We start from the raw sequence: 26475 nt of genomic DNA, 5'->3' as shown, positions 1-26475 counted from the left end.
CTCTGTGCCTTCCCCTCTGGCAGTCAAGGCCCCACCCAGAGACCACCTCCAGAGGCTTGGCCTCCAAATTTCTACCTCCAGCTCAAACTGACATAGTCAACTGCCTCATCTCTACCTGAATATCACACAAGGACCTCACACTCAGCTGAGCACATCTACCCCTGCAGGGAAGCTCCCCTTTCTCCTTTCCATCTTCTCTTGATGATACCACCATCTCTCTAGATACCCAAACTAGAAACTTGGGAGTCATCCTTCACTCCTCTGTCTCCGTTACCTCACACAATTTCCACTCATCCACCCATCCATCCATCCACCCATTCACCCACCTATCCACCCACCCATCTGTCCACTCAACCATCCATTCATCCATCCAACCACCCATCCATCTATTCAACAAGTATTTATTGTTGAGTCTTCCTCTGAAACCTGACAGTCCCTCCTCTTCTCCCATTAACAGTATCTGAGTCCAGGCCTTTGTTATCTCTGGCCTGTTCCAGAACTAGGCTCCCTGCCTCCACATTTGCCTTTCTCCCAGATCTGGCCCTGCACTCCTTTGCTATGAACCCAAGCCTTGCTAATTGGACGAAGGGAGATCAGGATTGCACCCAATGCATGCCCTGCATATCCTAGGTGGCCCAGGGGATCATTTGCAGGTGGTATAGATGAAATCTTTTTTTTTTTTTTTTTTTTTTTTTGCTTTTCAGAGTTCTGTATATATTTTAATGTATATGAGGAAAAAATCTAACTGGTAAATCCAACCCGTGGTTTCTCATATATTTTTTTTATTAGAGCAAGATCAAATGTTTTTAAAGTGAATCTTTTTCAATGAAATGGCTAAGTAAATAGTAGTAGAGGTGGTGCATGGAAATGGAAAAAGTTAAGAATGTGAAACATGATTGCCTGAGGTTTGGGAACACCAGTGCCTAGAGTAAAGTTTATGTTCCTTAGTACACCTTAGAGACCTTCCATGATCGGCCCCACCTACTTCTCCAGCCTTAACTCTGTAACTTCCTGTTGAACTTGACCATCCAGCCATCTTGAATGACTAGTGGTTTTCCAAATGCACCATGCCCATTCCACACTTCCATGCTTTCACAAGTGTACTTTCCTCTGCCTAGGCCCCTGCCTCTAATCCCCTATCTTCTCTCGGCAATTTCCTATTTATCCTTCAAAACCATGATTGGGTGTCACCTCTTCTTTGAAGCTTTGCCTGAATGACCTCTTTCCTCCGTACAAAATCAGCAGAGTTCATCCTTCCCTCCTCCGTATTAATTTGGTACCTTGTACATAAGTTTATCATTGCTGGCATTATCTCTTTTTTTTTTTCCAATGTGCTTTTCATCTGTCTTTTTTTAAATAAAGACTTTCATTTTGAAGAGCAGTTTTAGGTTCACAGCAAAATTGAAGAGAAAGTATAGAGATTTCCCACATGCCTCCTGACCCTACACACGCATAGTCCCACTGGTGATCCACACCCCCAACCAGAGTGGTGCATTTGTTAGAATTGATAAACCTACACTAACACATCATTATCACCCAAAGTCTGCAGTTTACATTATGGTTCACTCTTGGTGTTGTGCATTCTATGGGTTGGGACAAATGTATAATGACATGGATTCATCATTATGGTATCATTCAGGGTATTTTCATTGCCGTAAGAATCCTCTGTGCTCCAACTATTCATCTCTCCCCCTCCCACACCAACCCCTCTAGCAACCAATGATCCTTTTAATATTAACATACTTTTTCCTTTTCCAGAATGTTATATGGTTGGAATCATACAGTATGTAGCCTTTTTAGATTGACTTCCTTCAGGCATTGTCATTTTTATGGTTGTTTATTAAATGCTTATCTGCCCTAGTAAAATGTGAGCTTTTCGAAGGCAAGAGCTAAAATGTGTTTCCTAAAGGGTAGGGAAGAGCCATTGACCAAGCCTTGGAAAGCTTGGGTTCTGACCTCTCTTGCCTGTGAACAAGCGGGGTGATCTTAGGCAAGTCATTCACCTCCACTACCTCCATTCTTCAGCTATAAAAAGCTACAAATCCTTTAAGGGGATCCTTAGCACACTACCCCATCCCACCCCTGCCAAGGGGGCTTGGGAGTATGTGGTGTAAGATATTAGAAAAGCTTTTAGAAAGTAGAGATTGCTTTTCAAGTGAAATAGGAGTGATTATGATTGCAGATGGGGAACACCTTGGCTCTTGACTTAGAATGGAACTACGAGTGACCTTGGCATATTCAGGGGGCCATGGTGTAGCCAGTGCAGCTGCAAAGCAGGTGGAGGTGGAGGTGCAGGTGGAGGTGGAGGTGGGGGCGGGGTGGTCACAGCATGTGAAAGCCCAACATGACCTTGGAGCATAGGTTGCTTTGACACTGGGAAGACCTGTCTACCAGGCTTGGGAGTTAGAATTGATTTCTCATTAATGGTCACACCTGCTTTGTAAGTGTAGCCCTGTTGCCCTGTGAATCTGTATGGGGTCGGGAGAGATACGTGCTAGCACTACTGTAACTACACAGCATGTGAACCATCTCTTTGAACCAGTATCCCACAGAGACAAGAAAGGGAACTACTGTCACACACCTATTTTATGCCAGCACTTTTCACCTACAGCTTTCCTTAACACTCAGAACAACCTCCAGGCAAGGATTGTTGATACCATTTTACAGAGGAGGAAACTGAGATTCAGGGGAAGAGCTGCCCCCATGGTCTGATAACAAGGAAGTGGCAGAGCCTGATTTGAGGCCAAGTCTGTCTGATGGTCAAGCTCGTGCCTGTTGCACCATGCCACGTGCTTTTCAGCATCTCTGCATCTGTAGCAGGAGTTAGTAACTCTGGAGACTGGGTGTGGTGAAAGGAGGGTTCTGTGGTTCTGTTCTGGGAGGGCCAGCAGATCTCTATAGCAACTAGGACTGCAATTCTCAGCCTTGGAGAAGTCCTACTGTATGTCTGTCTGATGACGCGTTTGTGTTGTTGGAATAATTGAACTCATTGGAGGCTCCATGTTGGGTCCAGAAACTAGAGCTGAGGATTCCTGACTTAGCAAGAAAGAGGAGGGATTCTTGAATTTCAGGCCAAATCAGGTGTTGAGAGGGGCTTCAGATGCAGAGACAACTGGTATCATGCTGCTTCCCAATCCCTCTCCACACCAGCACTATGAGCAAGGTGACCTGTGCTTCCAGGTGAAAATAAGTCCATCATTCTCTGGACCACACAATGAAGAAGTCATCCCATTGCATTTGCATGGCATTTTCGTAGTTGACCCAGCTCTGGCATATTCACGAGCTTATGGAATTCTCACAAGCCTTGATTTCAGTATGATGGACACTAAAGTGGCAGAGACTTATAAGAGAGTCAAGTGGCCTCTATTCCCCTGGGGGCCCTCCTCCCAAAGGTATATTTCCTAACCCAAGTTCATGAGCCCATTGGAAGGTATGGAAGAAGTTGAAACTTTAGGCCACCCAACAAAATATTTCCCAGTGCTCCTCACCTCCCACACCTGAGAGATGTGTTGGAGGTAGAGGCATAGGCCCTGGGCTTGAGGCCAGTCCCAAGGGATGCTCCTACATCTCTTGGGTCAGAACTAGAAGGAAGCAAAAAGCGGGTATGAAAAGTACAATGATGGAGGAGGAAAATAGCTCAGGGGTAGAGCACATGCTTAGCATGCTTGAGGTGCTGGGTTCAATCCCCAGTACCTCCATTAAAAAAAAACTACAGGGGGAGGGTATAGCTCAGTGGTAGAGTGCATGCCTAACATGGGTTCAATCCCCAGTACTTCCATCTTAATAAAAACATACATACATACATACACCTAATTACCTCCCCCCAACAGCAACAACAAAAAGAAAAGTACAGTGACCACCCTACTGTCAAATAATAGGTGAATGACCAAGTCAATCTGATGCAGCCAACGTCACTGAAGTGCGATGGAGCCACTAAAGAGCTAATTATGAAGACAGTTGAGCAACATGGACAATGCTCATAATAAAGTATAACATATAAAAGACACAGTATCAAATTTTATCCAGGCTGCTCTACAAACCCTGTAAAAAGCATGTCTGCACATGAGTGAGGACTGGAAGGGAATTTGTGGAAAAAGCAAAACTTGATTTATTGTGGGTGGCAGGCTTCTTGGCGAATTTTTCTTTCCCTTAGACTTCCATTAATGTTGTTATAATGTTGTTTGGGCAAAGAAAAATAAAAACCACTAACATATAGAACAATGACACTGGCAAATCATTCTGTCGAGCCAAAAGACCAAATTATATAATTTCTCTGAGCCAGCAAACACCCTTGAAGGACATAAATGCAGAAGTAGGAGCCTCATTTTTGGAAAGAGGCAGCCACAGGGAATAGGAAAGTGTCTGGATTTCTTTTTTTTTTTAATAGAGGTATTGGGATTGAACCCAGGATCTTGTGCATGCTAAGCACACACTCTACCTATACCCTCCCCAAGTGTGTGGACATAGTGTGGAAGCCTCTGGTTTGAGTCCAAGACCTGATTCTTACTTAAGGTCTTTGGAGGAAGTTATTTCACTCCTATATCCTCAGTTTCTCCATTTGCCATGTGAGGATACTAATAATCACCACCACCACCTTACTTGGTGGTGAGGAGTAAATGATATAGGATGTTTTAAAGGGCTTTTTGTCAGGTGCAAAATGCCACACAGTGTAAAGCCTCATCATGGTGGAGATACAAAAACTTGGAGACAGAAGTCATAGGTACTGTTTGTCACTGTCCCACATCAGTTGACAACAAAGCCAGGCTGGGACTATGCTGCTGGGTGGTTTCAGGTGTGTCCTCTGAGCATGGGAGGCTAGTGAAATTTGATGAAGTGAAACTTTCTGGTTTTAGCCATGGTTGGGGAATATCTGGGGCAAGGTTGTATTTCTCTTCTAAAATGTTTAAAATTCATTGGAGAAATTAGAATAATTGATTAAAAAAATGTGGTGAAGACTTCTACAGATGCTTGGGTTCTCAGCCAGACTTGACCACGTACTAGCTACAGGCCTTTAGGAAAGTGACCTGAGCTCTTGGAGTCTCAGTTGCCTCTTTGCTCTGGTAGGGCTCTGGTAGGACTCATAGTGCCTACTTCATAGGGTGGTTGTGAGGATGAAACAAGGTGGAGCCCCGGCACATTGTAAGCAAGGAGCACACGTGTGCTGCCTTCAATACTGCCTGCAACTGTCAGAGTAGACGGAGTCTCTATGGATCACCTGATTCTGAGCTTCTCAACGGGCATGTGGAGGGAGCCTTGGGGGAGTACAACATGTATATATTATTTTTACATGTCAACATTGAAAAGTCTTCCTTGGGAGAAGTAGAATTTTTGTCTATCATGATGGAACCCAGGTATTTTTTCTGGGGGCTGGGAGGGAGGTAGTTAAGTTTGTTTGTTTGTTTGTTTGTTTGAAGGAGGTAATGAGGATTGAACCCAGGACCTCGTGCGTGCTAAGTATGCACTCTACCACTGAGCTATACCCTCCCCACCTTGCCCCGGTATTTTAATAAAGGTTAGATGTGGCTCTTGGAAACCACTCATCTCCCACAAACCTTTCACTTTATAGACCCACAGAAGAGAGATGTGCCCATGGTTACCCCGTCACAGTCCAGCTGCTCTCCCCTCACCCCCACGCTGCTGTCACCACTGCCCCAGGGTTGTCCTCATATCCTCTAGGATGTCCTCATCATCATGGTGGGGACACCCTGTGCCACGTGGCTACGGCCATATGACCATTATCAAGCTGGGAGAAACCAGGCAAGGCTCTGACATGGAGAAGAAGCAAAAATGATGCTTGAGATGACAAGGAAAGAGGTCCCTGGTAGAGGGTCCTGCACGCTGATAGGTCAGCCCTGCGTCACCCACCGACAGGACTTGCAAACAATCTGGGCTCCCATGGCCTCTTAACTGCCATCTGCATCCCTGTGGAGTAAATGGTCTTTGATGAAACCTTCATGTCTCTCAGCAGCAGATTTTCTATTTTAAAAAGTCAATCTCCTGTCAGATTCTCAAAAAGCACAGATGGAGGAGTGTGGGGTCCTAGAAGCCGGATGAGGCTCCCAATTGCTCCCTGCCATCCAGGTGGAGTGTCTTCTCTGAGTCTGGTTTCTGGCATTGGGGACGGTGGCACTGAGCCACCTCTGTGAGTTTCTTTGGTGGAATTTGTAGACCTGGAGGTCAGGGTTGGAGGGGTAGGGTTGCTGGTTAGGCCCTTTCCGCTTGCCTCGGAGAAGATGTGCCCCACTCCCATGCCACACATGGAGATAAAAGGCACGTGCCAAGTCTAGCACATTGTTCCTTTGACGTATTCTCACCTACCCAGCAGCCTGGGACCTTGCTCCTGTTTTGGGGACTTGGTTGTGGGGGCCTGGCTTCTGGGATTTCTGACTTCTGTGGCTTAGCTCCTCACGCTTCGGCCCTTGCTTTCATTGCTGGACACTGATGCTTCCACTGTCTCCTTTCCCAGACTCTTGACTACCCCTGCCCCTGCACCATGACAGACTTCCTGGACATCTACCCCAACCTTCAGTTCCCTCACCAGCTCCTTCCTATTCTCTGGGTGCTTTGGGGCCTGGCTTGGGGATAAGGGCTGTCTGCTCAGGGTAAAGACCAAAAGCAGAAAGGTGACGATCTCTTTTGGTGGCCACCCAAGCCAGGGTCTTGATTAAGAGAGCTGAAGGTCGCACTCCAACCTCTTCCCCCACTGCCGCCAAATGAAGTGCGTGGTGTGGAAACTGACACACACCAATCATTTCCCCAACCAGGGGCCACTGTTTGCCCTGACTCCAGCCAAAAGAACTCAATAACCTTAGCTGGGGGGACAAAAGACAAATATCGGCAGAGACTGTAATAGTGGAGTCTTCCCAACCCAAATGGCATGGCTCTGGTCATGTGCGGTGGCAGCTGCCATCATGGCAGCAGCAGCCAGTGCCAGCCAACAGGAGCCTGGTAAGAAGTGGCTGCCGGGGGTAGGGAGGATGACAGACTCCAGCCTGTGCGTGGCAGGCCAGGGATGAGAGCCGATGAGAGACCAAACCAAGGGCAGAACCACTGACTTTTTGAATGGAGGCCCTCCTGAGCCTTAGGTGGATGTCCGGGAGAGATAACAGAAGACACAGGCCAGCCCCAGCATAGCTTCTACCAAACTAGGCAGCATTCTGAGCACTTTGCAGATATTAATTCATTGGATCCACACAACAACCTGATGGTATAAGTACCTTTATTATCTTCTAAAGGGGATATACAGTTTAGAAACTAAATTATATAGCTAATCTATAGATTGGAAACTGAGACTCAGAGAGGTTGAGTAACTTGCCCAAGGTCACACCAGTGAGACTGGGATTCGAGTCTAGGCAACAGAGCTCCCGAATCCGTTCACTACTCTAAGCTATCAACATGAGGGAGCTAAGACAGTCAGGCTGCCTTTGCCTTCCACCCACCAGCTGGGCTAAGACTGGACTTCAGTCTCTACCAAGAACTATTGCAAGGGTTCTAACCTGGGGAGATTTAAAACACTATCAGTGCCTGGGCTCCACCCCTGAGAAATTCTGGTTTAATTGGTCTGGGATGAAGTCCAGCCCACAGGGGCTGTAGAGGGTAGGGTGAGCAGCAATTTTGGTGGAAACTCCTCAACTTAAAAACAGCATCCAGGGGAAGGGTATAGCTCAGTGGTAGAGTGAAAGCTTAGCATGCATGAGGTCCTGGGTTCAATCCTCAGTACCTCCACTAGAAAATAAATAAATAAATAAACCTAATTACCTCCCCCCACAAGCGCAAAAAAAAAAAAAAAGGATGTATTGTACAGCACAGGGAATATAGCCAATATTTTGTAATAATTGTAAATGGAAAGTAACCTTTAAAATTGTATAAAAATTTAAAATTAAAGGAAAAAGAAAAGGAAAAAAACCCACACAGTATCTCTCCCATCCTGACAAACATCTAACTACCAGCCATACATAATTCTGCTTCTCCCTCCAGCTGTGGCCCTCTTTCTTTCCTCTCTAACCACAGCCAGACTTCCTGAGAGTTGTCTCCCTTCCCCTCCTATTTCCCTCCTTAACCTGCTGCAGTCGGGCCTCTGGAAGCCAGCCTTGCCGAGGCCACCCTCTCGGTGTTGCACAGCGCACATTCACTGTTTGGGCCTCAGCCTACTTAAGTTCTTGAATGCAGTGGGTGATGTCCATGGATCCTTGCTCCTAGAAGCTAACCCTCTCCCAGCCTTCGAGGCATGAGGCATTCTCCTTGTCTGGAAATTTCATGTCAGTCTTTTTAGATGGCTTTTTGTTCCAAGCCACACAAATTTATTTTGAGGGTGGGGCCTCCAGAGACCCACAGCCCAGCTCCTGCCCTGGAGGAGTTGAGAGTCTTGTCGGTACAGGAGGTGCTTAGCATCCTCTAGGTGACCAGGTGGTTCCTCCAGGGGAGGTCCCCAGCTCCTTCCCTCAAGTTGCTTTCCTGTACCTCTGCACCTCTGGCAAAAAAATGGGAAAGAGAACACAGCTCCAGGTAGGTCTTTTCACTCTATGAGCAAGAACTTGTGATGCCTCTCTAACAATTAGAAGACAGTTACTGGGACAAGGCACGGGCCATCTACCTGTGCTTTTTGCCAGTGCGATCATGAAGTCCCTCTGTAACAAGCTTCTGGCACACACTGCTTGTTTCCCGGGCCCTTGTCTTTCTAAACACACAGAAACAAATTTGAATGAGATAGGTTTTCAAAGTTTTAAAGCCAGCAATTCTCTCATGCTTTGTGCCCTCGGAAATAAACTTTGCTAGAATCTGCAAATCTGATTCTAGAAGGCTGGCAGGGTGGAGGTGGAAGAAGCAGGGAGGAAGGTCAGCAGGGTTCTCCACCTGATGCCATGGAGAGCAAAGTCGGACTCTGAGCCTCACTGTTTTCTGGCTGTTGGACCTTGGGAAAGCCCCTTTCCCTCTCAGCTTCCTTCCCCATTACTGGGACTCATCATCATTAGCTCCTCTGTCTGTGGCGAGGATGCTGGGAGATGACCCTCTGTGTGCTGTAGGCATGATCCTCTGCCAGAGTAGGCACTCACAAGGACTTGGGGAAACTAATTTTTTTAAATTGAAGTATAGTTGATTTACAGTGTTGTGTTAGTTTCAGGTGTACAGCAAAGTGAGTCAGTTATACATACATATATATATATCCTTTTTCAGATTCTTTTCCACTATAGTCTATTACAAGATATTGAATATTCCCTGTGCTATACAGTAGGTCTTTGTTGTTTATGTATTTTATGTACAGTAGTGTATATCTGTTAATCCCAAACTCCTCATTTATCCCTCTTGGGGGAACTGAATTGAACTGCATTCAGCCATAGTGCACAGACTTGTTCCAGGCCAAGAGAGAAAGAGTGTGTGTGTGTGTGTGTGTGTGCGCGCGCGCGCGTGTGCAAGAGAGACTTGCAAAAAACAAGGCCTATCTCTCTGCACGGCTCTCCTCTGGGAAGGAAGGGGCCCGCACGGTGACAATAGAGCAAGGGCGCTGACTCAGACAGCCAGTTCCTGCTCATTTCCCCTCGCCGCAGGACAGCAGCCGAGTGGGAGGTCAGCCCTCTGTGGGGCTCAGATTCGGGCTTTTGGCCGAGAACTTTTCCTTGAGAAAGACAAGACCGACTCACAGACAGGGCCCGTTGTGACAGGACGGACTGGACCGGTGTGGCTGTGGGCAGGCAAGTGAGGGCAGTGGGGAGTGGAAAAGGAGAGAGAGGAAATTCACTTTTTGAATCCTGTATCACTTGCCCTGGGCTGGGCCGCCTAGGAACAACTTTACAGGCAACGGAGCATGTGACCAATGGGGCCAAACTGACCCAGCAAGGGTGCTGGGAAACGGGGTTCAGGAAGAGTCCCTGGGCGCCTGCCAAGGAGCCTGGGGACAGGGTTCAGAACAGCGTGGAGCCCCTGGGCTCCCTGCCCCCAGTGTGGACCCACCACTCGCTTCTCCCTTGCATGAGGAGTTGCTGGATGTGGCGTCTCGGACATCCACACTGCTAGGATGGAGAGAGCTGAGGCTGTCACCCTCTTCTGGAGCCGGGGAGGTGAGTCTTCGGTGGGAGCAGGGTCACGTGCTCAGCAGAGGGGAGATGGGGGAAGCATCGGGGCTCACTGAGGGGGAGGGTCATGGGCTGGCAGCCTGAGCTGCTTAGGGGAAAGCAGGTTCCCTTAGAACTAGAAACGTGCGACCATTCAGAGGGGCAGGACAGCCACTTGGCAGAGGGGCTATAAAAGGAATTCAAAATTGGGTGGCTCTGGAGGAGGAGAGGGTGGATGTGATCACATCCCAACCCTGATAATCTGGGATTCTAGAGGGATGAGAAAAGTGACTGGAGAATTGTGTGTATGTAAGAAATACTGTATCTTATTTTCTAGAAGTTGACTTAACATCCTCTCTGAGGCCTTGTCTCTTGGATGGTGGAAAGTACCGTCTCAGTCAGTCTTGGGGCTTTACCTGGACTCTGGCTAAAATGTTGATTTTTTTTTTTTTTGCAATACCAAAGTATTGGGACAGGGCAGGGAAGGGGTGCCTATCACTGGACATCCGTCCACACAGGTTACTACCCAGGGACCAAGTGCATTCTAAACGCAGTTCAAGCCAGACTTCCTGGCAGGAGTGTGGAGTCAAGTTCAGGGTCCTGAGCCACACCAAGGCTTGTGTGAAAAGGATGAGCCGCGATGGGGGAGGTGACACTGCAGTTGCCTGCTCTTGAAAATGTACTAGAAGCTCCAGTTCCGGCTGCAGAAGGCACTGGCAGGGCAGATCATGAGGCCATACTATGTCTCGGGGTTCGAGCTGGTCCTCTGGGGCAGGAGTATACTCAAAAGGAGTTTAGGAGCTAAAGGAGTTGGAAAAACTGCAAACGGAATACTGTGAGGATGATGTGCTGTCTGGCAAGGAGAAGAAACAGGAAAGTGGTCTCTGGTCTTCAGGTCTTTGAGGAGCTATCACAGGGTGAAGGGCATAGATGGGGTCTGAGCGGGGCTTAGGAGGCAGAACTGGGACCTGTGGACAAGGAGAAACTTTCCAACAGACCCTCCACAGGCTGCCTTGCAAAGGAGGGAGGCGTCTGGGTGTCTGTCACAGGGCGAGGGAGTAGACAAGGGCAAGTGGGAGCTGGTTTTCCTCTTCCTAGGAGGGAGGGAGGGAGGCACCATGGGCATCTGGGCTGCAGGTCCGGCCCCATCCTGCACTGGGCTCCCTCCTCCCAGCTCTCTGGTCCGGCATCGCCCTCGCCCTGCCTCCCGCTCGACTGTCTGCTTCTACTCTTGCCCTGCCCTTTCCAGTCCATTCTCCACTCTGCAGCCAGAGTGCACTCTTATAAAACAGCCCCAGCAGCTCAGAAATCCTCCAATGGCTGCCCACCGCCCATTGGTGAAAGACCAGATTTATTTCTCTTCTTGATTGCCTCCTTGCTATTCTCTAAAAACAGAGCAGAGATAAAATCATTTCTCACTCTTAACACAGCTCTGACATTTCATAAATCTATGTCCCAGACAGCTGGAAAGGGCTATATTTAACCTTCTGCCTTGTAGCTGGTTTTTTTTTTTTTTTTTTTTTTGCCGTGTAGCTTTTAATGGAGGGACTTGATTCAGGCACTGCCTTCTAATGCCACAGGAGACCAGCGCCTTTTCTTTGTTCTCTTTGAGGCCTGGGCCAGCCTTTCCTTGCAGCAGGTATAGGCCACTCACCCCAGAGCACCCACTCTCCCCTCAGTCTCTAGGTGAAGGAAGTCCCCGTTCCACCCCCTGGACTAGACCCCCTCGGCTTTCTTGTCTGTAAATACTTGAAAGACTCCTTATGAATCCCATAGCTGGATGAGTGGGACAGCAGGTGAGCCCAAAAATAGGACAGATGACAGGGTCAGGAGGTGTGGGCTGGGGTAGGGCGGGGTAGGGAACCAGGAGAGAAGAAATGGTCTTGTCGGGGGTCTAGATGTGGCCATAGGAGGGGGAGAGGAAGGAATGCTAAGTATTGTGCTGGGCCCTGTATACAAAGCTCTGCATACACTGCTTTGTGTGGGTCTCATGGCAATCCTAGGAGGTAGATATTAGTATTACCCACATCATCTCCAATGAGGCGATGGGCTCAGAGCAGTTCAGTGACTTACCCAAAGTCAGACACAGCTAGAAGTGACAGAACTGGGTGGGTGGGTATAGCTCAGTGGTAGAGCGCGGGCTTAGCATGCACAAGGTCCTGGGTTCAATCTCAAGTACCAACATTTAAAAAGAAGGAAGGAAGGAAGAAAAGAAAGGAAGGAAGGAAGGGAGAGAGAGAGAGAGAGAGAGAGAGAGAGAGAGAGAGAGAGAGAAAGAAAGAAAGAAAGAAAGAAAGAAAGAAAGAAAGAAAGAAAGAAAGAAAGAAAGAAAGAAAGAAAGAGACAGAACTAGGATTGAGCCCAGGACTGTCAAACTCCAAAGCCTGGTGGTTTTGCCAGGTCCCAGGACACCCCTGACTGAGTAGGCACTGCCCTTTGGAGCAGCTCTGGTGTGCCGCTCTCCCTCATTTCCTTGGGTGTCTTTCGCAAATACTTGAGCCCCTTGCAAGCTCTCTCCATGCTGCCCACCACACAGGCCCCAGGCCCACCTCAGCCTCTGCCCAGAGCTGTGGAGCCCAGCCCAAGAAGTAGGGTCCTTTGATGGTGACCCTGAGTTCTCAGGCCTTGAATGGGCTGACTTCCCCCTACCTCTGCTTCCACATTCTATTCTCTTCTGCCCCGCAGATAGTAGCTACTGGGACCAGTAGTCTCACACAACAAGCTATATGATTCTTTCTTCTGTTTCTATCCCCTAGACCGCTAACGCTAACACCTCTGTGGCCTGAGACAAGTCATGTCCCTCCTCTGGTCCCAGTTTCCTCTGGCTGTAAAGTGGGAAGACAGGATACTCTGTAAGGGCCCTCCCAGTTCCAAGAGTCTGGGATGCCCAGGGTCCTGCCCTCACCCTGCTGCCTTCACTCGCACAATGTGGGGAACGAGTGGCCACAGGTACTGGTTTGGAAACCTTCCCCGAGCCAATAAAAGGGCAGCAACCTCACAGCAACTGGCCCAGAGCCAATGGACAAAGCAATCAACTGGTAACAACAAGCACATTTGTAGGGCACTTTATTGTTTACCATCCGCTCTCACAGTCAGCAGAGTGGTAGGGAGGGGAACTCCAAGGTGATCTTAATGGTACGTGGTACAGCCTTAAAGAACATTAAATTACATGGTGAGAAAATGATTCTCGATTCCCTCTCGTTTCAGCTTTCTGACTACATCAAGGAGAAAGTCTCAGTGTGATGCTATTCTTTCCCCTCTGTAATGCTTGCTAATCTTCTTTCCAAACAGAGCTAGAGTAGGCCTTGGGCTCAAAAACAATGACAGGCAATGATATCTCCGTAGAATTTAATTACTCTGTTCTGTGTCCATTGTATCCATTTTTACAGTTACTTTCTTTACGGCAAACGGTATCTCTTTTGTTTTGGTTTTCAGGAGCCATATAAAATTTCTTTTTATAGACATATATTTAAGTAAAAAAAAATTCATGTCGAGAAAAAGATGAAATGAATAGTAAATAGGGGTTCAATCCCCAGTATCTCCATCAATAAATAAATAAATAAACAAACAAACAAACAAACAAACCTAATTACCTCCCCCCAAAAATTCTTTTAAGTAAATAAACCTAATTAACCCCTTCCAAAAAGAAAAGCTTAAAAAAAAGAGAATGAGAAAAAAAATTTTTTTTAAATGAAGCAAGATTTTTTAAAAAAAAGTAAATAGAACCACCAGGGCCCAGATGTGGCAAAAGTCATGCCAGTGGTACCTAAATGGCTGACACTTGGGCAGCACTGGAACGTGGTATTCGTTTGGCACCAAGTTCCTCAACGTGACCTATAGGTCCCTGCACAGTCCTCCCTTGCTAGAGTCCCAGACTTCACTGTCCTTTACTCCCCTCCCTCCCACACCCTACACCCTTTCAAGCCTGCCAGCCTTTGCTCATGCTGTACCCTGTGTCTGGAGTGCCTCCCCCACATCCCTCATCCACACATCAAACCCTAACTCACCCTTCAAGACTCAGTTTAAGTGGTGCCTCCTCTAGGAAGCTTTCCTTCAGCCAAGCATTAGGTTCATTTGTTTCTCTATTATAGTGTTTCTCCCATGGCTCTCATTATTTTCTTCCAGGCTGATATCTTCCACCCTATTGGTTCCAAATGTATTTCATAAGAAAAACTTAGAGAGGGAGAAAGAGAGAGAAAGGATTAAAAACATAACTGTGAGTGAGGCCTGTGCATAGCCACTGGGCCCTGGAGACCATCACAGCTCCTGGGATCACTTGGAATTGAGGCTTCCCAGATGCCAAGCCAGAGCCTACTCAGGCCACAAAGCCAGCCTGGGGACTGCCGCTGGGGGGCTGTTGCCGGCTGCATGTAGGAAGTTTATTGGGGTGCCTTTGGGAGCAACACCTGGGATCTAAGGGAAGAAGGCAGGGTTGGTCCGAGGGAGAGGTTGGGCTGTGACAGCTAATGACAGCCTCAGCTGGCCCTGTGAGGAGCTCTGGAGCTGGGTTGGCCCTTCAGAGCTGTTCTGAGTTAGGGTGAGGGGACCAGGCATTGACATCACTCCCTGTGGACCAGTCATTAGAGCAGGCTGTCCCCAGGGAGGGAGCACGGTTGTGGGTGAGGCAACACTGGGCTGAGGAGGCAGCTGGGCAATCCTCAAAGAAGACCGTCAGCCAACAGCACTCAGTCCTGGGGAGGCTGGAGCAGGCGGCATCACTGTGTCAAGACAGTGGCCTCATCTTACCCCTGGGGCTTCAGTGCTGGGCGTGGGCAGGGAGACTAGAGCAGTGATTTGAAGGGCAGGATGTAACTGTCAAGGGTTGGAGGGTACAGCTCAGTAGTAGAGTTTGTGCTTAGCATGCACAAGGTCCTGGGCTCAATACTGGCACCTCCATTAAATAAATAAATAAACCTAATTACCTCCCCCCATTAAAAAAGGAATAAAAAAAATTTTAATGAATGGTTGAGTATGATGTTCTAGGCACAGTGCTTAGATTCATGGAGGATACAGAGGCAAACAAGTCACAGGGAACTTATGGTATACTCGAGTTGACAGATATGTAAAAGAGACTATTCCAGAACAGTGTGGTAGGTGCTGCAATGTGTACCAAAGACCACGTTGCCACGGGGCTTTGTTCTTGTTTTTCTTGGAGAATTTATCTCACGACCTTTCTAACAACCCTCTAAGGCACGAATTCTTGTCCTCACTCTACACACGTGAAAACTGAGATCCAGGGATTTGCTCTCGACCTCACTGCCACTCAGATCCTCCAAACGGGCTGGCCCAAGGCTCGCTGGGTTGTCAGAGCCCCCAGCCCCTCTCCTAGCCAAGCGCAGTCCTTTGCAGCTTGCAAAGTGCTTATTCCACGTATTTCATCTTGTCACAGCCCTGTGAGGGAGGAAAATAGGGGGTGTCAGAAGAAAGTAGGTTTTTACCTTTATTTTCTTAACCTGCTTGGTATGCTTTCAGAAATAGATATATTCTGATCGTATTTATAACAGTGACACTCTTTTTTATTCTGGTTTTCTTTTTCCTACACGTTCTTAACCACCTGTGAAATTCTTCCATTCCCCTCATCTGTTCTTCCATATCTTGTCTCAAAAGTGAGAAAATTGTGATCAAAATCCAGTTCGTTCCTTTGAAACTGTGAGGAGGAAAATATATGTTTTTTTTTAAATTTTCAATCTTACTCTAAAAGCCAAAACTTTCTTGGTTTGAAACATTAAAAATGGATGAAACCAAGAATACCTCTGATTTTGAGTGTGATTAATACTCTTGTAGAGATGTTTTATGGGGGATATTATATGGTTTGACTCAAAGGCCACTTAGAGGCAACTCAAAATCACCCTTGAGAATCTGGATCTCCCCAGGCTGTGCCCTCTCCCCTCCTATGTGCGCACCCTCCTCCTCCAACTCCAGGCTGAGTTTCTTTCTTCTCTTCATTCGCTGCCTTAAAGATTTCCTGTCAAATGCTGAGGAAGGCAAATTTTGAGGCTGTCCAAAAAGAATTCTAGCATCTCTCCCAATGGGTTCCACTGGGGTCTCTCCGGTGCCAGAGGTCACCTAAAGCGAAGCTTTTTGCTAGCGTTTTCCTAGCAGAAGCTATCGCACTGTAGCGAAACAACAGTTGCTCTATGCTCCAGAGGAGAGAAGTCTCTATGTGTTTCCGGTGAAAACAGAGATGTACACACTCTGTGTCCATGCCTAGCCTTGCGTGATTTCATTTGCCATTACTGTCACAGGACCATAATTAAAATTTCCCCTCTCTTTTTAACGACCAAAACACCACACTGGCCTCATGGGTTAAGCAAGGGAACCCTCATTTCTACTCATTTCCTTGACTACCTTGTATGGAGCTTGCAAAAGGCAAGAGTCAATTTTATGCTTTAAAGATTAGCAAGGTAAATAAATTGCCCTTATCAAAGAGTAACTTTCACAGAGTTAAAAACATGACTCTCATTGAAATATATAGTTATCGTGTATCAAAAACTTATTTAACTCGATGAAGGAACCAGCACTGTGGTAAAGCTGGTTTTTAAAAAGATATGAGAGTTTGGCAATTCCTCAAAAAGTTAAAAATAGAATTACCATGTGACCCAGAAATTCTCCTTCTAGGTTTATATCCAAAAGAATTGAAAATAGGGACTTGAACAGATACTTGTACATGAATGTTCATAACAGCATTATTAACAATAGCCAAACGGTTGAAATAACCCAAATGTCCATCAATGGACGAATGAACAAACAAAATATGATATATCCATACAATGGAATGTTATCCATTCATAAAAGAGTAACATTCTAATTCATGCCACAGTATGGGTGAACCTTGAAGACATTGTGCTAAGCAAAAGAAGCCAAACACAAAAGAAATACTCTATGATTCCACATATGTAAAACATCTAGACTAGGCAAATTCATAGGGACAAAAAGTAGGCTGGAAGTTACCAGGGGCTGGGAAGAGGGGGAAAGGGAAATTATTGTTTAAGGTTTCTGTTTGGGGAGATGAAAAAATTTGGAAATGCACAGTGGTGATGATTGAACAACATTGTGAATATAATTAATGTCACTGAATTGTACACTTAAAATGATTAAAATGACAAAATTTTATTGAAGTATAATTGATTTACAATGTGTTAGGTATACAGCAAAGTGATTCAGTTATATATATGTGTGTGTGTGTGTGTGTGTGTGTATATTCTTTTTCATATTCTTTTCATTATAGGCCATTACAAGGTATTGAATATAGTTCCCTGTGCTACACAGTAGGACCTTGTTTATCTATTTTATATATAGTAGATAGTATCTACAGATTCCCCAACTCCCAATCTATCCCTCCCCACCACCTTCCCCCACTGGTAACCATAAGTTTGTTTTCTATGTCTGTGAGTCTATGTTTTGTAAATAAGTTTTTACAATTTACAATAAGTAAATTTGTTTTAAATAGTGAATACTCAAACCACCACTTGGATGATGCTCTCCTGTGTTCTTGAAAGGGCAGTCAGAAATACTTTTTACCCTGTGTCAAGTTTTAGATAGTTTTTCTTAACACGTCAAATTTGTGTCCTTTTTTTTTTAAGATTCCACATGTAAGTGATATCATATGATATTTTTCTTTCTCTTTCTGGCTTACTTCACTTAAAATGATGATCTCCAGGTCCAACCATGTTGCTGCAAGTGGCATTATTTTATTCTCTTTATTCCTGAGTAGTATCCCATTGTGTGTGTGTGTATATATATGTATATCTCACATCTTCTTTATCCAATCATCTGTCAATGGGCATTTAGGTTGCTTCCATGTCTTGATTATTGTAAATAGTGCTGCTATGAACATTGGGGTGCAGGTGTCTTTTCGAATTAGAGTTTCCTCCAGATATATGCCCAGGAGTGGGATTGTTGGATCATATGGTAAGTCTATTTTTAGTTCTTTAAGGAATCTCCATACTGTTTTCCACAGTGGCTGCACCAAGCTACATTCCCACCCACAGTGTAGGAGGGTTCCTTTTTCTCCACAGCCTCTCCAGCATTTGTCATTTGTGGACTTTTCAGTGATAGCCATTCTGACTGGCGTGAGGTGATACCTCATTGTAGTTTTGATTTGCATTTCTCTGATAATTAGTGATATTGAGCATTTTTTCATGTGCTTTTTGATCATTTGTATGTCTTCCTTGAAGAATTGCTTGTTTAGGTCTTCTGCCCATTTTTGGATTGGGTTGTTTGGTTTTTTGTTATTGAGTTGTATGAGCTGCTTATATATTCTGGAGATCAAGCCTTTGTCGGTTTCATTGTTTGCAAATATTTTCTCCCATTCCGTCAGTTGTCTTTTGGTTTTTTATGGTTTCCTTTGCTATGCAAAAGCTTATAAGTTTAATTAGGTCCTATTTGTTTATAAAATGGCAAATTTTATGTTATATATATTTTACTACATTAAAATAGTTTAAAAAATGTTTGAGGGACTAAAAGATATGAAGGACTTTGAAAGAACGCTGGAATAAGATTTAAAAAACTGTATATAAAACTGGGTAGTTCTACAGGATAATAAAACTGTAACCTTTGGGGCTATCTCTTCTACTAGACAGAAATCGTTTTCATTTCTACCAGACAAAAATCATTTGCAACTTATCAATCTTCTACAAGTTAACGTTTAACTTTACAGAGTAGGCCTTAATCAATAGTGAATAGTCAAACAACAAGGATTTACTGTACAACACAGGGAACTATATTCAATATCTTGTAATAACCTATGATGGAAAATACTTGAAAAAAGAATATAGGCATGTATTACGTATATATGTATAACTGAATCACTATCCTATATACCTGAAACTAACACAATATTGTAAATCAACTATACTTCAATTAAAATTTGTTTTAAACAGTGAATAGTCAAACCACCACTTGCATGATGCTCTCCTGTCTTCTTGAAAGGGCAGTCAGAAATATTTTTTACCCTGTGTCAAGTTTTAGATAGTTTTTCTTAACACATCAAGTAATGCATGACAAACCACAACTCCCAGATGAGTCTCCACGAAAGAACCTGAACTTTAGAGTTAGGGTGTTTTTGTTTTGTGTGTGTGTGGGGGGAGGCAGGGGTAATTAGGTTTATTTACTTATTTTTAGAGGAGGTACTGGGGATTGAACCCAGGACCCCATGCATGCTAAGCATGCACTCTACTACTTGAGCTATACCCTCCTCCAGAACCTTAACTTTAGCTTCAAGGCCTGACTCTCAAGGGGCATTAATATCTCGGTGTCTTCTGAGTGACACCTAGCAAAGTACAGTCCTGGGCCATGTGTCAGGCTCACTTCAGTCCACACGGCACATCACCACCAGACTGGTCTTGCAAGACACCACTTTCACTGTTCCTCCCACACTCAGAACTGAAATGTCTCCTGATCTAGCCCACCCTTTCCAGGCTGGTTTGCAGAAGCCTCTGGAAGGTAGCCTGGCTCAAGATTTGGAAAGGAGCTTGCAAGCCTCAGTGCCCTCAGTCCCAGCCAGGTTGGTCTCTCCCATCTCCTTGCTGTGTTTCTAACCTTTGCTCAGGCAGACACTCTCACTTTATGTCTCTGGCTCATCTCTTATCCTAATGGGCTTATGACAGTTCCCCAATTGCAGTCATCCATGTACCATGGTCACAACATTCATTTGCTATCTGTACTGTTTTCTAATTTTCAAAAAAATTAACTTCGTTTTGAAAGTTTTTCCTTGCCCAAAGCCGCACGTTTAATAAGCTATTTCCAGAAAGTTCATCAGGGTATCACCTCAAATCACGTTTATTTCCTACTTGGTTGTGTTCTAATTGTTCGGTGTGTTTGGATTCACTTGAAGATGGTGAGCTCCCCGAGGACAGGTACTATGGCTGCGGTGTCCGTCTGCAGGCAGCACTGGTCTGAGCACTTGGCAGTCCCCATTGCATGCCCTTTGGTGGTTGACTGAGTGTCCTGTCTCCTTTGGCAAGCTTCTCATTGGAACACTGCTGCTTTTTCCTTTGTCCCTTCAGTGTGCACAGAAGCGTTGAACGTGTCCTCCCTGTCCTCCAGGGACTTACATTCTGGCTGGAAAAACAAAAGCAGGAGCTCTTGGTGAGTCTGGCAGACCCAGCTCCCTCTTGGCCACTTGCTACCTAGGTTACCTTGAACAAGAAGCCTCCCTGCCCCTCAGTTTCCTCATCAATGAAATGAGAATAATAATGATAATACCTGGGGGGGAGGGTATAGCTCAGTGGTAGAGCACATGCATAGCATGCACAAGGTCCTGGGTTCAATCCCTAGTACTTCCATCAAAAAATAAATAAATAAATAAATAAATAAATAAATAAACCTAATTACCTCCCTCCAACAAAATTTTTTAAACATAAATAAAAATCAATTTAAAAAAAATTTAAATAGTAATACCTGCCTTGCCTCCCTCAGAGAATGGACAGGAGGCTCCAATGAAGTGATAGTCGTGTAAGTGCTTTGTAAACCAGAACATGATATCCACATTGTAGTCAAATGTTTCCAGAAAGTTCAATAACAACACAAGATGGCCAAATAGAGAAGGTCACAAGGCAGTTTCCCAAGCTCCAAGTGGGTCCCAATCGTGCTTGCTTACTAACGGACAGAAGGGTTCCAGAAGGCTTGCTTGAGATGGGCCATGAAGCATGAGCACAGAGTCAGTGAGGGGTGGGGGTGGGGAGGGGTGGCAGAGCTGGGTGTGGAGCAGGAGGGAAGCAAATTGAATAGGGAAGAGAGATGGACCCCTGTTTGGGGCTGCTGAGGAGGCCAATTGAGCTGCACAGACGAAAGTGTGAAGGGACAGCAGGAGAAATGGGGAGGTGAGCTAGACCAGGAGGCCTCCAGAGCCTTCTAAGTGTGAGGTTACCAGCTAGCTTTTGAACAGAGGAGCCTGTGAAGAAACCAAGCTTTAGAATGCAGATTCCTCTAAGATCAGACTTCTTCCCTTCCTCATAATTTATTTACCATTTATAAGTTTTTTATTATGAGATAAAATATAGAATCATTATACCCCAAAAATCCAAAGTGAATTAAGAAGTATTTAGAGAAAAAATAAAAGTCCCCCTCAGTGGGATAAATTGGGAGTTAGAGATTTGCAGACACTAACTACTATATATAAAATAGATCAACAACAAGTTTCTACTGTATAGCACGGGGAACTATATTCAATATCTTGTAGGAACCTATAATGAGAAAGAATATAAAAAGGAATATCTGCATGTATATGTATGACTGAAACATTATGCTGGACACCAGAAATTGACACAACATTGTAAACTGTCTATACTTCAATTAAAAACTAAAGTAAAAATTTTTTAAAGATGCTCAAAGTCCCCCTCTAACTCCCCCCTCTCCCAATCCCAGTCACTTTCAAAGATTACATCTGTCATCAGCATGCTGTGACTCATTCCAGATCTTTTCCTATGAATATGCCCGTGTGTGTATACATATCTTTTTACATAAGTTGGATTCTATTGTACATTTTGTACAGTCTTGATTTTTTTTATAACTTCTTCTATGGCCAAATCTCTTCTTCTGAATGATGGTACAGCATTTCTTAGTGATTTATTTATTTAACCCATCCCCTATTGATGAAGATTTCTGCAATGAATTTTGCTTTTTCTTTTTACTTTCCTGCCTGTAAAGTAACATATGCATGTTGCAAAAGGAGCTCAACAGTATAAAAGAGTACTAAGTGAAAAAAGAAATTCTTCTGCCTACCCCTGACCCCACCCCGACTTTAACATCTCCCCTCTAAAAAAGCAACCACAGATATCAGTTTCTTGTGTGTCCTTCCAGAAGTTATCTATGCCTATAGAAGTGTGTGTGAGAGAGCATGTGTATATGTGTGGAGAGGGAGGAAGGGGGCAGCGAAAGAGAGAATTTTCCATATCAGCGTGTATTTTAGCTACATGATTCTTTTTATTTTTTTAATTGGAGTATAGTTGATTTGCAACATCATGTTAGTTTCTGGTGTATGCAGTGATTCAGTTATACATATATATTCTTATTCATATTTTTTTCATTATGGGTTATTACAAGTTATTGAATATAGTTCCCTGTGTACATGATTCTTCTCAATGGCTGCAGAGTATTCCATCTTGTGACTGAACCATCATTTATCCAACCTCTCTTCTATTGAAGGGGTTGTTGCCAGTAGTTTGCCTGTTGCACATATTACTACAATGTATATCTTTGTTATCACATCTTTGTACTCACTTTGTCTCTAGTTTAAATTCCTAGAAGTGGCATTGTTGTGTAAAAATGAATGCATATTTACATTTTGGACAGATAAGGCCAAATTGTCTTTCAAAGCAGTTTTTCCGGTGGACCCTCCCACTAGCCATGTAGGAGGGTACCTGTCCCTCCCTACCTTCTCTCCCCATCACACCAGGTCATAAATTTTTTTTATCTGTGCCTGGGGATCAGGATGAAAACCTGAGGTGGTGGAGTAGGAATGGAATCAAGGAAGGCAGAGATGGCCCAGTTGTTCCCCATGGGTACAGTTGAGGTCTTGTAACAGCCTGATGATGGATGTAACCCACAAACATTGCATCCCCAAGACCTAGGTATCTATGTGGCACCCAGGAATTACCCATGGTCCACAAACCACATTCCCCAGGGAAGAACTCTCATGGGGTCAGTTGGTCATTCTGCATTCCGGAACACCTGTCATTCTGGGTCCTCAGTGCAGAACACTCACAAGCCACTAGGGACCCTCAGAGCCAGCTGGCAGATGGCTACCATTGACTCAGGCACTGTCGTGACCAAAAGAACAGTGTCTGGCACAGAGAAGCCACTCAACAAAATACTGAATGAGTAAATAGTAATCCAGAATCAAGGGATCACTTCTTTCCACTTTGTTCGGAAGGCAGCTGTGAGTGAGGCAGGCACGAAGAGCATTGTGGGAGCTGTCTCTAATACATTAAGCTTAAGGCCAAATTTAACAAATTGATTACCTAGGTTTCTGATATACGTCTATCTCCAATGTAGAGGTGCAGCGTGTTCTAAGGAGAAGAATGCAGGCTTTGTCATGAGGTAGATCTAAGTTCAAAGCCTGATTATAACTCTGCAGCTTTGGGTAGGTTCCTTGACCCTTCCCTGTCCTTATCAATAAAATGGAGCTCAGAATTTATCTACCTTGTGGTGTCGTTAGGAAGACTAATCTAGACAAAGAATGCAAAGTGCCCACTGCAGTTCCTAGGACTTAAAGGTGTTCAAGAAGTATTATCTATTGCAATTATTAAAGTCATTTTTTAAAAGTTCAAACTTCTGGCTTTATCCATTAAGCTCCAAGTAAATGAGAGCTTGCATTTCTAGGGAGACGTTTGAATGTCTCAAGTCAAACACCACCAGGTGCCACAAACATTTCTTCTTACTGATGTTCATTACAAAAGAAAAAAGCCTTTTCTTGCTTTTATTTCTGCTGGCCATTTAGCTTTGATACAAGGCAAGCCGTCTCATCAATTTGCAAGTGTTCCTTTCAAATACTTATGAATTCTGTCTCCCTCTGACAGTTCCACAGCCTAAGTTCTAATTTATTCCCTGGACTATTTCCCAATTTCATTAAAATTGATGGCCAGGAAAGGCACCTTCCTTGCAGACATGGGACTTTGGCCAGGTCTCTACGTGGCAGGAGTGAGGCTATCTCCATTGAATACACCACCAGTTACAAGTCACCTCCTGGGTATCTGACCCTGTGCTGTGAGCAACATTATTTCTTCAGTCCAAGAATCAAGGCAGTAGGTGAGAGAAGGACTGCTTAACATTGCTTTCTTCCAAAGTCCAAGGTATTCTTTAGGGTGAGGATCCCACAGGCTATTCATCCACCCAGCTCTGCACTGATGGACATTGAGAATGCTTCCTGTTTCACCCATTACTACCAACGGGTCAGTGAGCATTCTTGTACATATATCTGTGTGTACATGTATTACTATTTCCCTAGTCTAACGTTATTAAAATGCAGTTACTGGATCAAATAGTGTATGAGCAGTTACTTTGGATAAATACCAGAAGATTGCCCTCAAAAAAGGCTTCAAGAGGGGAGGGTATAACTCAGTGGCAGAGTGCATGCCTAGCACGCATAAGGTCCTGGGTTCAATCCCCAGTACCCCCATTAAAAAGATGAGTAAATAAAAGCCAAATTACCTCCTCCAAATAAAAAAAATAATAATATGCTAATTCTTTTTTTTAAGGCTTTAAAAATGTCCACTGTCACCCTTTACCTCAACTTTTGCATGCGTAGGTATCTATCTTAAAGAAACTCTAGGATACAGGTGAACAATGGCACATATATCAGGAATGTTCATGACAGCATTATTTATAAGAACAAAAACTTGAGAAACAACGGGAGGATAGATAAATGAAATCATTGTCAATTCAAACAGTGGAATACTACACAGCGTGAAAATGTTTGAACCAGTATCAGTGTGACTATTTCTCCCAAACCTAATGTTGAACAAAGAAAGCAAATTGCAAAGGATATGTGCAGTTCAATATAGTTTATACAGAGTTTGTAAGAACATGCAAGACAATACTGGATTTGTATGTTTATCAGCATATGCAGAGTACATTTTAAAACGTGCATATGGATTGGAGACACTCAGTTCAGGAGCGTGGCTACTTCTGGGGGGAGGAGCATGCAACTGGGATGAGGGGCACAACAGGCTTCAGCTGAACCCTTAATACTGTATTTCTTTAAGGAAAAGGCTCTGGGGCAAATATTGGGAGACATATTTGTTCCTAATGCTTTTTTTGAATTAAAAATTTTTTTCTTTAAGTTTAGTTGATTTACAATGTTGTGTTAGTTTCTGGTATACAGCACAGTCATTCAGTTATGCATACAGATATATTTATATTTATTTATTTTTCCTACTACTTTTCTGTATGCTTGAAATAGTTCATCATCTTAGAAAAAGAAGAAAAGAAAAGCACGGCAGATTTCCTGGGCTCCTTTTTTTATAGATGAGAAAACTGAGGCTCAGACAGGCTCATATCCCCTCTAGAGCCCACTCTTTTGTCCAGGGGCATCCAGTACATCAGAGAGAACAAAAACCTCTATAGGAAGGGACCTTGAACCCTGATTCACTGAGAACCTCCTTCTCTCCCAGGCTCCAGTATAAATCGTTGGAGTGGATTGCTTGGGTAATGACATTGATTCTTGGCTTTTCAGCCCAAAAGGATGACCACTGAATTTTTGCTACTGTCTCCCAAAGGCTGGAGCCTCCCTACCCACCTACCTAGGGATTCTGAGTATACTCAAACCCAGTGTGATGCATGTCTTAGGACAAATGTTAGATCCAGTCCGGATTTGGCGACAACCTTTACCAGGAGCCACCATTGCAGCACAGGTGCAGTGAAGCAAGAGTATTGCAAAGTTCTTTCTAGAACTGAATTTTTTGCCACAGGGCCTCCTGCAAGCAGCCTTGCCCTGATTAGGTGACCCAATGAAACCATCAGGCCTTATCAGCAGTACTTGGTCTAAAACAGAAACCAGAAGGGGTAGGAAGGGCGGTCCTCAGTGCTTGGCCCTGTTGCCATGGCTCCTGTTGCCATGGTCCCCAAGCACTTCTGCTTATTATTTCTTTCAACCATTCATGGCATCCATCAGCAAGCAAGACCTAGAAGCTCTTTGAGGCAGACCAGGGAGAAATTGGTTAACAGAAAAGATAAGAGAGTCGGGAAGTAATTAAACAAAGAGTGGGTGGAAAGAATGTGGTGTATAGAAACATAAGGCCCAGAATACAGGTTCCTTTTTTTGGTATATATATGTATATTTTTTTAAATTGAAGTATAGTCAGTTGACAATGTTGTGTCAATTTCTTTTATTTGGAGGGGGTCAAACCATTTTATTGAGGAGATTCAGAGGGAGGGTCGGAGGGCTGGGAGGACAATTAGATCTGACGTCTTTGTCCAGCTGCCAGGATCTCTCTAGCTCACACTAGCTGAAAGGATGTTGTGTCAATTTCTGGTGTACAGCACAATGCTTCAGTCATATATGAACATACATATATTCGTTTTCGTATCCTTTTTCACCATAAGTTATGACAAGATATTGAATATAGTTCCCTGTGCTATACATTATGAACTTGTTGTTTATGAAAACCGATTCTTTTAAAGCATCTTCTTGAGATGGGATGGACCGAGGTGACTGGGTCAGAATTAGCTGAGAAGTGCCCATTATGCAGCTGCCATGTGTTTCGAGTACAGCAACTCTGTGCCCTAGATTTTCCAGAAAAGTCCCAGTTTCAAGTATTGGGTTCTGTTTGTCAGACCAAGGTCCTGATTTGAGATTCAAAAAATAAGGTCACTGTCGTTAGAGTGGCTCTCTAAGTCATCCAGGAAAGGCTGATTTAGAATTCACTCTGTTCCCACTGGGTGGCAGGGAATCTCCACAGTGCCTGCCCCTGGGCCCTAAAGGCCT

At 44.5% G+C, this 26475-nt stretch overlaps 1 protein-coding gene across 8 annotated transcripts in view; it reads left to right on the top strand.

Moving 5' to 3' along the window:
- NHSL2 (NHS like 2) overlaps positions 1 to 26475 on the top strand; it is a 268211-nt gene that overhangs the window by 180771 nt on the left and 60965 nt on the right. Inside the window, exon 1 of one of the 8 annotated variants that reach the window (XM_010973664.3) lies at positions 2328 to 10055. The exons of the other annotated variants lie outside the window; for them this stretch is intronic. Coding sequence (XP_010971966.2) covers positions 10013 to 10055 — 43 coding nt within the window. The 5' untranslated portion in view covers positions 2328 to 10012. Of the gene's footprint in view, positions 1 to 2327; positions 10056 to 26475 lie in introns of those variants that run through there. 8 annotated transcript variants of the gene reach the window in all.

This window comes from Camelus bactrianus, chromosome X (genome assembly GCF_048773025.1).
Source record: "Camelus bactrianus isolate YW-2024 breed Bactrian camel chromosome X, ASM4877302v1, whole genome shotgun sequence".
NCBI classification, from domain to species: Eukaryota; Metazoa; Chordata; class Mammalia; order Artiodactyla; family Camelidae; genus Camelus; species Camelus bactrianus.
The sequence above is the reverse complement of the archived record's forward strand: the minus strand, read 5'-3'. Positions and strand labels throughout refer to the sequence as shown.